We start from the raw sequence: 16,468 nt of genomic DNA on the forward strand, positions 1-16,468 counted from the left end.
CTGTGGGAGGAAACCGGAGCACCCAAAGGAAACCCACGCAGACACAGGGAGAACGTGCAGACTCTGCACAGACAGTGACCCAAGCCGGGAATCGAACCTGGGACCCTGGAGCTGTGAAGCTGCTGTGCTAATCACTGTGCTACCCATGTGAGGCCAAAGATGTAATGTTCAATCTGTCCAAAAGGCTAGAGGCTTTGACATTGTCATTGTAATGCTGGGTCCCTATGACATGAAAATAAATCCAAAAACTTTATCCCTTTGCCATTTAAAAAAAGGACGTTCTAATCAGTGGGTAATCGGTTTCTGTGCTTCTGGCCAAAATTCCATTTTTCCCTCAATGGTTTCTGTTTGACATGGACCTGGACAGTCCCAGATGCGAGAGGAGCTGTACGAGCAAAACAAGTTTCAATTGCTCTCTTGTGTGATAGTTTAGATTGGGAAACCAGCTAAACTGCACTTCCTCTGCTTTTGTTGATTACAAGGGGTCTGCACAATGAAGTGTAAGATTCCACAGGCTGAGAGAGGGATTATTTTGTTCTAGTAGCTCCTGGTAATAGCTCCCAGAAGAAAGAGCAATCATGTAGTCATGGAACTTGTGGCAGCCTTCTTTTTTGGTTCCATAGAAAGTCCTTTTTTTTTTAAATGACAAAAGGTTAAAGTTTTTGGATTTCTTTTCATGTCATAGGGGCCCAGCATTACAATGGCAATGTCAAAATAGCCCCGTGCTTGATTGTAATGGCTCCACCTTTGTAGGTGATTGCTTCAACTGCTTAGGTCTAAGCTTCCCTCCCTAAACCACTCCTTCTGCCCATCTCTCTTTCTTCCGAAGATGTTCCTTAAAAGTATCTCTTAGCCGAGGTTTGCAGTCATCGTTGTAACGCCTCCTACACTGTAAATTCTATGACACTACGAAAAGGTAACTTTTCCAGGTGTGCTGGGGAAGAACTACATTTTCCGACATTAGAGCCAATTTTGTAACACTAGCATTGGACCTCCCTTTGCATGAATCAGATTTGAATGTGAATTTTATTGCAGGTTTAGCGTCCATTCTCAGCTATGCATTTGCTGTTTAAACGAAAATGTTAGTTCACTAGGTGGCTGATTGTAAATAAATTATGTTGCAATAGGGAGGGCACCAACACCATTATAGATATTACGACCAACTGCATGTTTGTTATCTGAATCTTTGGACTATGCTTTGCTGCTATAATCTGAAACAATTATCAAAAATATATGCAAATACTCCAAAACTATTACCAAAAGTGTATGTAATACACTGCATTTCTGAAATGTACATTTGAAAGTTAACATAGCCTATGACGCAGATTCTAATCTAGCCTAGATTGCTGAACTGAATTTGGATAGTTGGAGCTCTCCCAATATCCCAGCTCAAATAAATTGCACGGAATTGAGTCTTAAAAGAGACCACATGGGATACTGGGAAACAAATATGTTACACAGGTCCAGGTGCACTCCACAGGAGTACAAAGTTCTCAGCTTATCTTTATGAGCCATATATCAGTAACACTCTCCCCTTATTGTCAAAATTCTAGCTCAGAGACCTTTGGGCAAAGTTTAGCTTTATTCTTCATACCACAACCCCAAGGAAGCCCTCCACTTCTGGGGCAATTGTTTACAATTTATTAGGTGGAAGCAGGAGATCCTGTGGCACTATTGTAAAGTGCACGATGGTTTCAATGTTACCCTGGCAACATGTATCCCTCAACTGACATTACTAAAACAGATTCACCATCTCATTACCATCTTGAAATCTTGCAGTATGCTTTTTGGTTGCCATCTTTCTCTACAACAGCAACTACACATCAAAATGTATTTCACTGGGGTGAAAGGGGCGGCAAGTGGTTAGCAATGCTGCCTCACAGCATCAGGGACCCGGGTTTGAGTCTGACCTCGGGTGACTGCGTGGAGTCTGCACGTTCTCCTCGTGTCTGCGTTGGGTTTCCTCCGGGTGCCCTGCTTTCTTCCCACAGTCCAAAGATGTGCAGGTTAGGTGGGTTGGCTATGCTAATTTGCCCCCCTAAAGGCCTACGTCAGGTGCCTTTTTGACCAGAGCACGCGCACACAAATCCCTATCTGTAATGTTTGAAATCAATGCTCACATTAGTTTGGATTTACACTTTCAAAGAGAAAAATCCAAATCTATAGAGCTGCTCAGATTTGCCATAGATAACACACCATAAATGACTTGCCCTGGTGAAGATGAATCAACTGAACAGATTAGAGAAAGCTTCATTACCTATCTGGTTCGCAATACATTAGATAGCAGATTTCCATAAGCAAATATTTTAATGTTTAAACTGTGCTCTCAAAATCAGATAAAATGAAGCTTGATTTGCATCCTGCAGCCCATCCTAGTCAATGGTTCAACCCACCTTAACGAATCTCAGAATTAACAGGGAATTACAATTAAATTTTGTGCCCGCTCTATTTAGTGGGGTGGGGGTAAAAAAAGACCATAATACTGTAGCCACTGTAGCCACCTAAAATGGACACTGAACTAAACAAAATGGTAAGAAGTCTTACAACACCAGGTTAAAGTCCAACAGGTTTGTTTCAAACACGAGCTTTCGGAGCACGGCTCCTTCTTCACCTGAAGAAGGAGCCGTGCTCCGAAAGCTCGTGTTTGAAACAAACCTGTTGGACTTTAACCTGGTGTTGTAAGACTTCTTACTGTGCTCACCCCAGTCCAACGCCGGCATCTCCACATCATGGTAAACAAAATGGAGAATCGCTAAGACTACAGGGAAAAACAGTTTAGCCAAGGCAAACAGCCTGCAAACACTCATTAGCATTTTGCAAGCAGCAAAACCAGTTTCTGGCCAGGTGGAAGATCTCCAACCAAAGGTGATAATGGCAGAACGTTTTACATACTAATGAGGCAGTCCAGATCTAGGCACACACAATGGCAACATTTGGGTTTGAATAAGATACTTTAAGTGGATGTCCAGACAGAGCGGCACCAGAAGTATCCACTATAGAAACCGCCCCCACCATCGAGAAAGACCCTCACATTGGAGGAATTCAAAAGATATCAATTGGAAGCGATCCAATCGATACCTGAAGGTAAAGCCCGCCCAGGAAAAGGCAAGGACATTGGGGACCCCTATAAAAATAGACCCCACACATGGTCCTGTCTGTTGTTTCGTGCTCCGGCTTTGACCAAGACCTTGAACGTGTACCCTGACTCCAGCCGTTGAGCACCAGCCGCCGAACCGTAAGTGCCAATACGACGCTCGCTACGCGAACCAAGCCCGCTAGACCCCCAGTGACCAGCACGCTTTCTGAAGGTTGCAGACCAAGACCGGGACGAAGGCCTCGCTCCCTGACCTTGCCTGTTCCTGTGTAGTTAAGTATTCTGATTGCTTAGTTTAGTCATAGCTTAGTCCCTTAGTGTGTGCATGCGTATTTAGTATAATTGTATAATAAATATCGATCGTTTGGAACTTACTAATCGGTGTATCGTTTTATTACTTTGAACCTGACCTTGAGATATCTGTGAGTTGTCTATATGGCAACTGGCGACTCCTGAGCTGAAAAATACATAGACAGAGCCTAGTGGTGTTAAGCACACGGCCTTTAACAGAGGCAAGTTAATACACCCCAATAAACGCGTTTTACACCCATAGCAAAACGTGCAACAATACATAGGAGCAGAATTAGGCCACTCGGCCTGATCGAGTCTGCTCCGCCATTCCCGTACCAGCCTCCCCGGACAGGCGCCGGAATGTGGCGACTAGGGGCTTTTCACAGTAACTTCATTGAAGCCTACTCGTGACAATAAGCAATTTTCATTTCATTTCATTCAATCATGGCTGATATTTTCTCATCTCCATTCTCCTGCCTTCTCCCCATAACCCCTGATCCCTTTACTAATCAAGAACCTATCTATCTCTGTCTTAAAGACACTCAAGTGATTTGGCCTCCACAGTCACAGTCAAGACTTTATTTGCTTTAATAACTTCACAGGATTCCCAGTTTAAATCACAATGGTCCATTTTGATTGGCGTGCAAGATCCAGCTAGGAAAGTGATCTCTCTGGATCCCTTCGTTAAATTGTTTGACAATAATAGTCGTCAAGGTTGACTGCATACAACCAATCATGGGTAACAGAAAGAAGAAATTTGGGATGCAGTGGAAACACAATTCCGCCAGATCATTAAATGCCAAATCATTTTAATCTTGCACAGAACACTTTAATGTAATAATTCAGAATACTTCAATCTTACAAATACTGCTTAGATACCCCTTGAACCATTTCACTTGACACATGCAGCCAGAAAAGTTAAGGAACTTTGTACCAATAAGAAATTACGTCTCGGGTCTGATCTCACACTCCGTGGAATATGTCTGTGGAGCTCTCTTCCCCAGAAAGTAGTCGAGGCTGGGTCATTTAATGTATTTAAGGTAGATTTAGACAGACTTTTGATAAATAAGGGAGTCAAGGGTTATGGGTGGCAGAGGCAAAATGGAATTCAGACTACAGCCATGATCTTATTGAATGGCGGGGCGGACTTAAAGGACTACTCCTGCTCCTAAGCCCTATGTTCGCTGGCTGAGACAGCCAAATAGAATTGATCTATTTAATTCCAAATACAATGGATCACTCGAGGCAGTGGAGAGAATGCAAAGGAGGCCATTAAAAATTATCGATAACAACTTGAATCTTAAATGTACCCCAAGGTGATTCACAGGAGCATAAATCAGGCAAAAATGTCACAGCCAAAGGACACGGGTCACTAAAAGCTTGGTCAAAGAGGTGGGTTTTTTTTTTATAAATGTTTTTTATTCAGTTTTCATGTTTTATATTGAACAAATTACAAATTGTTAGAGAAAAAAACACGCAAAAATTAACATATATATTTACAGGTGAGCATCTTCGTAGTAATAACTGTGGCCTCCCCCTCTTTGTCGGCATACTTATTTTACATTCCCCAACATGTTTATTGGCGTTTATTTAGTTTATTTAGTTTGGTTTTGGGCCTTAGCTAGCCATCAAACCCCCGTAACGAGCCCGTAGCCCCCCCCTCTCCCCGCCGGCTACCTTCCCCCGCCATAAACAGGTCCCGGAACAATTGCATGAATGGCTCCCACGTTCTGTGGAAGCCGTCGTCCAACCCTCGGATGGCGAATTTGATTTTCTCCATTTGGAGAGAATCCGAGAGGTCGGACAGCCAGTCTGCAGCTCTGGGCGGTGCTGCTGACCGCCAGCCAAACAGGATTCTACGGCGGGCGATCAGGGAGGCAAAGGCAAGGGCGTCCGCCCTCCTCCCCAGGAATAGATCTGGCTGGTCTGAAACCCCGAAGACCTCCACTATCGGGCATGGCTCCACCCTCACCCCCACCACTTTGGACATAGCCTCGAAGAAGGCTGTCCAGTACTCCACAAGTCTGGGGCAAGACCAGAACATGTGGGCGTGGTTGGCCGGGCCTCTTTGGCACCGCTCACATCTGTCCTCCACCTCCGGGAAGAACCTACTCATACGGTTTCTCGTTAAGTGGGCTCTATGTACCACTTTTAGTTGCGTCAGGCTGAGCCTTGCGCACGTGGAGGTGGAGTTGACCCTATGCAGTGCTTCGCTCCAGAGTCCCCACCCTATCTCCATCCCCAGGTCGTCCTCCCATTTCCTTCTTGTTGCGTCCAGTACGGTGTCGTCCCTATCTACCAGTCGGCCATACATGTCACTACAGTTCCCTTTCTCGAGGATACTTGCGTCCAGTAGGTCTTCCAGTAGTGTCTGTCGTGGCGGTTGTGGGTACGTCCTTGTCTCCTTTCGTAGGAAGTTTTTGAGCTGCAGGTACCGTAGCTTGTTCCCCCCAGTTAGCTGAAATTTCTCTGTCAGTTCGTCCAGTGTTGCGATCCTGTTGTCTGTGTATAGGTCCCTGACTGTCAGTGTCCCCCCGCCCTGTCTCCACCTTTTGAAGGTGGCGTCAGTCAGTGCTGGTTTGAACCTATGGTTGTTGCAGATGGGAGCCTTGTCCGACATTTTGTTCAGGCCAAATTGCTGCCGCAGTTGGTTCCAGGATTGGAGGGTGGCTGTCACCACTGGGCTGCTGGAGTGTTTTTTGGGTGGGGATGGGAGTGCTGCCGTGGCGAGGGCCCGGAGGGAGGTCCCCATGCAGGAGGCCTCCTCCGCACGCACCCACTCGGCTTCTGGCTCCTGGATCCATCCCCTTACTCGCTCGGCTGTTGCCGCCCAGTGATAGAATTGTAGATTCGGGAGGGCTAGCCCCCCCCTGGATTTTGTTTTCTGTAGGACCTTCTTTGGGATCCTAGCATTTTTACCCCCCCATATGAACGCCATGATAAGTTTGTCCAGCGCTATGAAGAAGGCCTTGGGGATGTAGATCGGAATGGATCTAAACAGGAAGAGGAACCTGGGCAATACGTTCATTTTGATCGTCTGGACTCTTCCTGCGAGGGAGAGTGGGAGTGTGTTCCATCTTTGCAGGTCCTTTTTTACTTCCTCCGCCAGGCTGGTGAGGTTCCATTTGTGGATCCCTTTCCAGTCATGGGCTATTTGGATCCCCAGGTAGCGGAATTTATGTCGGGCTTGTTTGACCGGCAGCCCCTTTAGTGCTGCCCCCCCCCCCCCCCCCCCCCCTTGCTGGTGTACTGGGAAGATCTCGCTTTTGCTCATGTTGAGTTTGTAGCCCGAGAAGGCTCCAAACTCTTTCAGGAGCGCGATGATTCCGTCCATGCTGCTTTGTGGGTCCGAGATGTAGAGGAGCAGATCGTCTGCATAGAGTGAGACTCTGTGCTCTCTGCCTCCCCTTCGGATCCCCCTCCAATTTTTTGCTGCCCTGAGCGCAATTGCTAGCGGTTCGATTGCTAGTGCAAACAGCAGTGGGGACAGTGGGCATCCTTGTCTGGTGCCCCTGTGCAGCTGGAAGTATTGGGAGTTGGTATTGTTGGTCCGTACACTCGCCATGGGGGAAAGAGGTGGGTTTTAAGGAACCTCTTTAATTAGAAGAAAGCAGAAAAAAGGGCATGATCAAAGCTTAGGGCCTAGATAATTTAAGGCCCAATAACTAAGGAAATAGGGACGCACAACAGGCCAGAATTGGGAGAACATCAGGTTGTCAGGTGCCGGAGGTGGCTTTGGAGATAGGGAGAGAGGAAGAGGAAAAGGCCATGGATGAATTTGAAAATTGGGTATCTAGGTGGAGAACCACTACAGGTCAGCAAGCTCAGAGGGTGAACAGGACTTGGTGCAAGTTAGGACATAAAAGCAAGCAATGCTTTTTAGACAGAATTAATGTCAAATTATTGGTAAAAGTCTCAGGAGCAAATGAAAAAGTGAATTTGATTTGGTCATCACATTGTTTAAGAAGCTGCTTTTATATTTGGTCGAGTATGGAGCTAAACAGTTGGCTCCTGGTGTACTGTAGCAACAGCAAACCCACTTCACCCAAAGTTAACTCTTTTTTTTTTAAAAACTGGGGTCTTCCAAACATCACTTTGCATTTCCCACTGGTTGCAGGAGCCCCACAGATTTTTTTAAAACCCTGCCATAAATAGCTGCATCTACATAAAAAAAATTCAGTTCAAATAATCATACCAATATCAACACTAATCAGATGAGGAGTCTGATCTCAGCGCACCCAGCAGCTGAGAAATTGGCTTTGACGGTGAAGGAATGGCTTGCAACCATACTTCCCTCATTCACTTAAGCAAATGGCTGAGCTGCTTTCTTCTTCTCATTGCTGTCAATAAATCTGGGCTGTTTAGCACAGGGCTAAATCGCTGGCTTTGAAAACAGACCAAGGCAGGCCAGCAGCACGGTTCGATTCCCGTATCAGCCTCCCCGAACAGGCGCTGGAATGTGGCGACTAGGGGCTTTTCACAGTAACTTAATTTGAAGCCTACTTGTGACAATAAGCGATTTTCATTTTCATTTCATATCAATGCGATGCATATAAAACATTCAGTTTTTTAAAAAATCAAATAAAAATAAAAACATAAGAAACCCTTTACCAAAAAACAAGATTTTATTTATGAACAGGTACGCACAAGAATACAGAGGTATTTCACATAATATGGAATGTTTGTGAAATATTGAAAATAAATAGATATCTGTAAGTGCCTTTTTCCAGCACCAATGTAGGAAATGCCCATTCTGTTCGTGTCCAGCCGATGAGTGTCTATCACCGGGTCCACAAATGTCAAGACCTTGAGACTGGTCAGTCGATAATCGGACTACAAATAAAATCCATTCACAACAGCATTACGCTTTTCTAGTTTATTCATTGTTGTTATCTCTTATTTCTTTAATAATAGTTATTAAATTTTGAAGTCCAAAGATATAGCCAGTGTCCTGCCCTTCGTGGACCACACTGTCTTCACCAAAATACTTGCACGTTGTGTGAGCGAAGTCAATCACGCGGACATCAACCATGCTGCTGCTGGAGTTTGAGTAAGCATAGGCTCCTGCAGACTCATCGGCTGACTCTTCAGAAAGGTCTTCAGAATATTCAGAATCAGAATCCATAGTCGACTCTTTGCCATCGTAAATGATAAGCAGGGAACTGGAGTAAAAACGATACGACTCCTGTTTCTCCAGAACAGATTTGAGTTCAGAAAGTTTTTTAAGAACGGGTTCAAACAGGTCCCTGCGCAAGTACTTCCCATTATTTAAAAACTGGTAAAGTGCTTCTTTAAACCCTTGTACAGAAAGCTTCCTTCCATGGTACTTGTTCATGAACATGAGTTGGCCAGAGTCCAGCTGATATACCTAGAGAAAGAATGTAACATTATCAAATATATAGTTTTCCCATTACAACATTTTAGAAACTGGTCTATATTTGAAAGAAAAAGCTTCAAATTTCTGTCATTATGTAGAATAAGCAACCCCAGGAACAGTTTAAAATCTAGCACTAAAATCCAGTTTTAAAAATAATATAACTGGTTGGATATTATTGTCTATTCCTTCAAATATGTTCACAGCCAACTCAGGGCTTGAACAAATCAAATCACAAATATATGCAAACACCTCCCTGCATTTTTGTTCAATGTGGACATGTAGAAATCAGTTTCCAGCCTCATTTTAAAAAAAAATCTCAGGTCTACAATTCTTGTTGGACGGCACGGTAGCACTGTTGCTTCACAGCGCCAGGGACCCGGGTTCGATTCCTGGCTTGGGTCACTGTCTGTGCGGAGTCTGCAAGTTCTCCCTGTGTCTGTGTGGGTTTCCTCCCACAATTCCTGTTAGGTGAATTGGACATTCTGAATTCTCCCACAGTGAACCCAAACCAAGTGTGGTGACCAGGGGGTTTTCACAGTAACTTCATTGCAGTGTTAATGTAAGCCTACTTGTGTCACTAATAATTATTAATAGACTGGTTGAAATATAGTGGCACGGTAGCACAGTGGTCAGAACTGCTGCCTAACGGCACCAGGTACCTGGGTTCATTTCCGATCTTATGTGACTGTGTGGAATTCGCACATTATCCCCGTGCCTGTGTGTTCCGGTTTCCTCCCACAGTCCAAAGATGTGCAGGTGGATTGGCCGTGCTAAATGGCCCCTTGGTGTCTAAAAGGTTAGTTGGGGTTACAGGGACAGGGAAAGGGCCGGAGCCCAGGGAGAGTGCTCTATCGGAGGCTCGGTGCAGACTTGCTGGGCCGAATGGTCTCCTTCTCACTGGAGCGATTCTATACTTTAATTGTAAGTGGCAAAGTGAGTACTGAATATAAAGATGCCTTGAACCCAAACGTTCCACGTGGAATGCCGCAAGGTGTCACTTTTGTCATGGTCTTTAAATTTGGCAATGACTGTACCGCTCCCAACAATTTTGCTTACTTTAAGTAATTATAGCCAAAACATTACATAAAAGGTATGCAATCTAGTTAATATGGGGACTGTACAAGAAAGTAGTTAACATGGGAGACTGGCTCGATCTTGCTGAATGGCGGAATAGACTCAAGGGGCTGTATGGACTATTCCTGTCCCAATTTCTTAAGTCTCCTACTTTCAACCAATATAGTTGTTCTGTAAAAACTTTCCATTTCCACTCACTAATCTTCTTTCCTTCTAAGTTGTGTGGCCATGGTGTAACCTAAAAGGATCCCACGCAGGGCAGATACAAGTTGGCTCCTTTTAAGTTACTGCGAGTGTAGAGTGGAACAAAAAAAATTAAAAGGGCATGTACACTACAAAAAAAAGTACAATGACCATCATTACCACTTCATTTAAACTAAAGCATTAACTTGGCAGTAAGTATAGAACATAGAACAGTACAGCACAGAACAGGCCCTTCGGCCCTCGATGTTGTGCCGAGCAATGATCACCCTACTCAAACCCACGTATCCACCCTATACCCGTAACCCAACAACCCCCCCTTAACCTTACTTTTTAGGACACTACGGGCAATTTAGCATGGCCAATCCACCTAACCCGCACATCTTTGGACTGTGGAAGGAAACCGGAGCACCCGGAGGAAACCCACGCACACACGGGGAGGACGTGCAGACTCCGCACAGACAGTGACCCAGCCGAGAACCGAACCTGGGACCCTGGAGCTGTGAAGCATTTATGCTAACCACCATGCTACCGTGCTGCCCCTGCATCACCTGCATGGTATACACACCTGCATCCCACACACTCGAACACCAATAACAGCCGAAGTGCTCTGCTGACATTTACGGATTTGATTAGCCTTCTTTTCCTCCGATGCATCGTCCCCATGCTGCCGTGTTCCCATTTTCAAGTCGAGAACACATGGGACTTCATACCGGCAGGTTAAATTCTCCAGTAAAATAAATTCTGATAATAGTGTTAAGGCAACTCACAGATATTCAGAATAAAGTTAGTTAAAAGCTGAATGCAAAAGCAGGATATAATTGGAAGATGGAAATCCTAAACAAAAACAGAATATGCATGTTTATGTCTGCACTAACAATAATCTCAATGACAAAGGAAATCTTTATGGCTAGAGTACACAATATTTCCCTTCCAAAACCTCTTTAGAGGCTATGCAAACACCTCCCAACCTGCCAAAGAGTACAACTTGGACATTCGGTAATCAAAGCAAGTCATGTTCAGTCTCCAGCTGGAAGCACATAGGTACAAACTTCAGTCTGGGTTGACTCTAGGTGGTTCACTCAGAACAAATCACACCCACCAAGAAAGACAACAAAACCAAGACATGATTGCTTACATTTCACCTCTTCCTCAACAACCATTTGATCCCCAATAAATCATATCAAGCAAATCACCTCAATCTGTACTGTTCGCAGCAGACTTTCAAGAAACTTAACCATATCAAGGCACTCTCCAACAAGTAGATATCAAAATGAACAAATCATTTATAAAACGTGACGGCACACGTCTACAAATTGTTTGCAAGTGCATACTTTGAACTAAAATAGGGGAGAGGTCGAGTGCAAGACGGAAAACATGAGCTTTGGTCATATGCTGCAGCTAAGAAAAGGATACTATATTGGTTTCTGTGCTTGGCATTATCCTTCATTCGTTTCAACTGTTGCTGGTGACACTTCATGCTCCAAGGGTTGTGCTTTACCTTCCCCGACTTCTTCTCAATACTATAATATAATACCTCCGACTTTTTAGATTCAAATTCCTCATCTACTTTATGGCTAAAAAACAGAATCAAGAAAGTTGTGTTAAATTCAGTCTCTGTTCGGAGAACACAAAAAGGACAAAAAGTTTTAAAACATTAGTGTTTCATCTGTACACCACAAACAAAGCAGACCATCTAAATCTACATCTCCCTACTTGTCCAATACAAAATTATGTTCATGCATTTTAGTGTACATTTGTTTTAATTTTAAAAATTCAAAATGCAATTGTTGGGGTGATTAAGTGGCATGTTGGGAGAAGCTGAAAACTTCAATTTGATGATTAAATGAGTGAATAATGCCTGGAAAAAAACACAACTGGTCTAGCCTACTCAAAAAAATACTCTCCAGAAAATGTTTTTTGGTGAAGAACTTGGTCATGGCTTCATACTATTGCAATTCTACCAAAGCACAGGAGGATAACTCATAAGTTCCAACAAGGGATGGTATTTTTTCTTAATATTTAATAGGGAAGTCATACCAGAAATTGAAGGCAAATAGGTTGTGTATGCTTAACCCATAAACTAAGATTTACCAGACTCATCGCGCCCTGACTTGGTGATAAGGCCATTGAATCTCATGAAACGTCTCACGTAATGTCGCGATCTGGATCTCGTCCTTATTAGGCCCATTTAAATGTCCGCGCCGGATTCTCCTGGTGCCCGGGATCTAATGGCCCCATCTGGGAGACCTCACCAGGGCACCATTGAGCATTGGCCCACACAAACACAGACCAGGCCATTAGGAGACCCCCAAGTGGTCGGACATGGTGCAGGCAACACCCTAGCACCTCCAGCCGGGCACCCTGGCAGCGGACTGCCAGGCTAGCAGGGATGTAGCCAGGATGTCTGTGCCAGGCCTGGGGTGCCTTGCCGATAGGAGGTGGGGTGAGAGCGGTTCGAGGACCTCGGAAGAGGTATGTTGGGTGCAGTGGAAGGGGTCCAGAGGCCGCCATGGGGTCGCTGAAGAGGGCCAAAAGATCGGGGCTCCATTTAAAAAGGGTGGCCCTATCCGTGAGGCATCTTCCTGCACTGGCAAGTCGAGCTTATCAGTGCAGGAAATTATGTAAGTGCGGCTTCGACGGGGCGTTCCTTGCCAAAGCCAAAAAAAAACCCGACAAAATGCCATTGCATAGTGGGGTTTTTCTCGGTGCTGCAAGCACAGAGAACACCCCACTCAACGCGCCCGGAACGGTACTCTGTTTTTGTCCCATTGATTTGTGCACATAGAAAACTGGTGTAGATATACCATGAGAATAAGTTCCATCAGCTGTCGACACACAGATTCCTATCCCAAGTCTTAACATGTTGTTTAGTTATATAATACTTCATTTTAAAATTCTATGGAATTAAGTGCTTCACTTCCTAAACCAACCTTTTCATTTTTTCTTCTTTCCGGTTTTGCCTGACCCGTTCTTTTCCGTAATTGTCATTTTCTAGTAACACGGGTTTCTTATTACTCCATTTTATTAACTTATTTTTAGGTTCACATTCGGAGTTATCTACATTTTCCAAATCAGCTTGGTCCCCTGATAATGGGTAGGCAATTAAGCATAGATTTCCTTCTTCATCTTCCTCAAAACTTACAGAAACGACTCCTACAAGAAGAGCAGAAAAGGCAAAAACTGTCAGATGGGCAGTAAGCAGACATAAAAACCTTAACAACTAATTTAGTCACTTGATTATACAGAGTAACAGTGACAACAAAAACAGCCTGTTTGCTTACCCAAGCCTTCAGTTTTTATGCAGTTGTGCCGGCTTTCAACCTAACAAATCAAAAAAAAACTAGACAAACCTTTGTAATCTGGGAAAAAAATAAACTTCCAATTTATACAAAATAACCCACCCCAGGCACTGCACATACATCAGCGTATAATAAAATAGGAGTCAATAAAACAAGTGAGACAAATAGACTTGAAGAAGTTGTTTATTGGAACTGAAGTTATTTTTGTGCAATTTATTGAGAAAATGTATGCAATAGAGCAACATGGAAAATACCATTTCATCCAAATCTTGGAGGCCAATGCACCAGAGTTCTCCAATTATGAAACAGAGCAGAGCAGAGCAATTCAGTTCATACAGCCAAATGGTAAAGAGGCTGATGCAGAATAGTGAATACAAAGCTTGCTGCAACATTCTGACACAGTGAAATACAGAATCCTGTAAAGCTTTGTTAATCTCAGGTAAACTGCAATTATGAGACAGACAAGCCAGCACATAATCCCCCATAAGCTCTACATACAAACAATTACAAGATTAAATCAAGAAGTATTACATTCCAATTTTTTTTGCCAATTATGTAAAAAAAAAACACCAATTCATGTTTCCATTTGCTGTTCTGCAATTTATTGTAGATGGAGTGCATTTCCCCCTCCCCCAACACAGTCAATGACCTGTGCTTGTTGCTTCGCAAGTTCATTGAAGAGGTCTGTAAGTAAATCTGAGGCCAGTCTTTGGTTTGGCTTAATGAGTTTACAAAGAATTTGGTTCAGCTGTTGGTTGACTGCTGCTTCAATCCTAACTTCGTCTTTTTTTTTTGAACAGTCCAACAGCAGCCTGAATGGGTCTTTTGTCATCCTGCACGACTGCCAGACAGAGCATTCTGGATGAAGGAACCCGTAGTTCAGATTCGTGCACTGAGCAGCTGGCCATGGAGTAAACATCATGAATGGATCTAACCAGGGGGTGGCAGAACCCAGGTTGTCCTTCAGACAGGCAGGGTTAACTAAGGGAAGCTAGGACAAGGCCTAGTGCTTTATCCTGGAAAGAAAACATGAGGGGACGAAGAGGAGCTGTGAGCCCCAAAGCACAAGACAACACATCCCTGAAAATAATTCTAAATTTACATCAAGCACATGCGTTACACATTAACCTAAATTAGTCTGTCTGAAACTTAACTTTACAAAATTCTTTTATCTAAAAAGATTTTTCATTACAACAAGGTTAAAAGCTTATATCTTTCTGAAAATATACAACTTAATCTTTCACATTAAAGCATTCCAATGAATGTTATATGATTGGCATAAATTACTGTTAAGGAATAAAAACTGTAGCCCATAACCCAGTACTAATGTTAACCTATTCATTTTACAATACTTTTATTGCTTTAAATGCTGATAGAAACTAAATCTGTGAACATATTTCCTCTACATTCTGTGCACATTATTTTTTCCCTCGTAAATAAAAAAAAATGCATGTGAGATTGCAATGTCCAGATGTTGTCACTTACTGTACTAGGAACTTTCCCAACTACAGCCTACAACAGAACTGGCTGACTCTCACACCCTGGTGGAGCTAGTTGGTCCAAGTCGATCCCGTTCCCTCTAGGTGAAGGGCGGCAGGCTCTGAATGCTGCTTTTCCAGCTCTTACCTCAACTTTAAAAAGCCTGCTAAAGCCTACTGAAATCGTTAGAGAGAGAAAAGCTCCAGCGGTTTCATTTATACTTCAATTTAATAAAAACATACAATTCTGCACATTGGCAAGTTCTTAGAAACTGCATTTATTTAAAATCTACTTCATGTTCAAAATTAAAACCTGAAAAAAAAAACTTTACAAATACTTAACATTTTATCATCCTTCTTGGGTGAACTTACCTCCATCAGCAGACCCACTAAAGCATAGCAGAAACAGGCTACTCAAGCGTCACGCAACTACACTGCGATCTAGTTGGCAACCACCTGTCAGAATACGGCTTTCATCTGATGAATTTGAAACAAAAACAAGAGACAAATATTCTTCTCCCACCCTCCCAAGATAACCCAACACCATTAGACTTTGTACAAGAACAGAGGAGGAAAGAAAACAAAACACGGAACGTGTAAACATTGTCAGACTAGAAAAGGGTTTTTGTACTTACCTTTATACTGTGGTGTAAACTGGCACATCTCTGCAGGCAGTGTTTCATAAAACTGGTGTTCCCGTTGAATGAGAGGTTTACAAATGGTCTTGTCATTAAAACGGAGGACACACGAATGTCCTCCAACCTGGTGAACAAATGGCTCTAGGAGGACACCCTTTGCATAGTTCTCCACTTCCATTGCTCCTAGTGCTGGGCTCATCCTTAAAGCACATTAGCCAAAACAAGTACAGCAGGCTGTATGAAGACAGAGGCTGTAATCCAGTTAGATTGTCTCTTTCCTCGGGTGGTCAATATACTGCCAGGATCCTGTAACAACAATGAAATTCCCAGGGTTTAGGTTCTTTCAACCATATGGCCGCAATGTAAACTCCTCTCGAAGCATGTCAGACAAACATTCCAGTAAACAAAATTCTTCAGTTGAGCTGAGACGAAACTAAGCTGAAACACTGGGAAGGGCAATAAAATACTGAACTGTGAGGTCACACACAAAAATAACTGATCCAATTATATTCCTCCTACGTCAAAAAGTGTGACCAATTGACTGCCACTTACTTTCAGTGGGAAGGCTATGGAGGCGAGCCAAACAAGAGAATGAGCTGGGTGGGGAAAGCTGTGGAACAACGCTGCCCTCCTCTGGTTTCCAGCTACTTCACAGCATTTCCTTATCGCAAAAGGATCAAAGTTCAACATGAAAGCACTTGAACAGTGCATCCAAATCGAAGCTATCCTCAAAACAGGCAATTGCCTCAAGTCTTTATCAAGTTTAATAAAACATTAACAAGTACTTAAAATGAAAAGATTTTTTAATGCACTGATCTCTTCTTAACTATAAAACTTAAGGAGTGACCAACAAGCACACAAACACTTCAATAATGCAGAGGAACTATTCGGAAATTAATTCTGTGTGGGGTTTTTTTTGCAGCTGGAAGCCAGGTGTTTCAGTGCTGTTGCTAGCAGTTTCTGCTGGATGGTTATGAAACATAGCATAACTAGAATGTTATTAACTTTGACAT

The 16,468-nt window shown here is 43.4% G+C and overlaps 1 protein-coding gene across 3 annotated transcripts in view; it reads right to left on the reverse strand.

Annotated features, from left to right (window-relative positions):
- Nucleotides 1-7,991: 7,991 nt before the first annotated feature.
- The window catches only part of LOC119973820 (inositol hexakisphosphate kinase 2-like), a 30,064-nt gene continuing 21,587 nt past the window's right edge, over nt 7,992-16,468 (reverse strand). For all 3 annotated transcript variants that reach the window (XM_038812253.1, XM_038812254.1, XM_038812256.1), the window contains 5 exons: nt 15,453-15,761; nt 12,971-13,193; nt 11,454-11,614; nt 10,606-10,781; nt 7,992-8,753 (listed from right to left, as the gene is read on the reverse strand). In XM_038812253.1, coding sequence (XP_038668181.1) covers nt 8,262-8,753; nt 10,606-10,781; nt 11,454-11,614; nt 12,971-13,193; nt 15,453-15,654 — 1,254 coding nt within the window. In that variant the 5' untranslated portion in view covers nt 15,655-15,761 and the 3' untranslated portion in view covers nt 7,992-8,261. The remainder of the gene's footprint in view (nt 8,754-10,605; nt 10,782-11,453; nt 11,615-12,970; nt 13,194-15,452; nt 15,762-16,468) is intronic.

This window comes from Scyliorhinus canicula, chromosome 11 (assembly GCF_902713615.1).
Source record: "Scyliorhinus canicula chromosome 11, sScyCan1.1, whole genome shotgun sequence".
Classification (NCBI taxonomy): domain Eukaryota; kingdom Metazoa; phylum Chordata; class Chondrichthyes; order Carcharhiniformes; family Scyliorhinidae; genus Scyliorhinus; species Scyliorhinus canicula.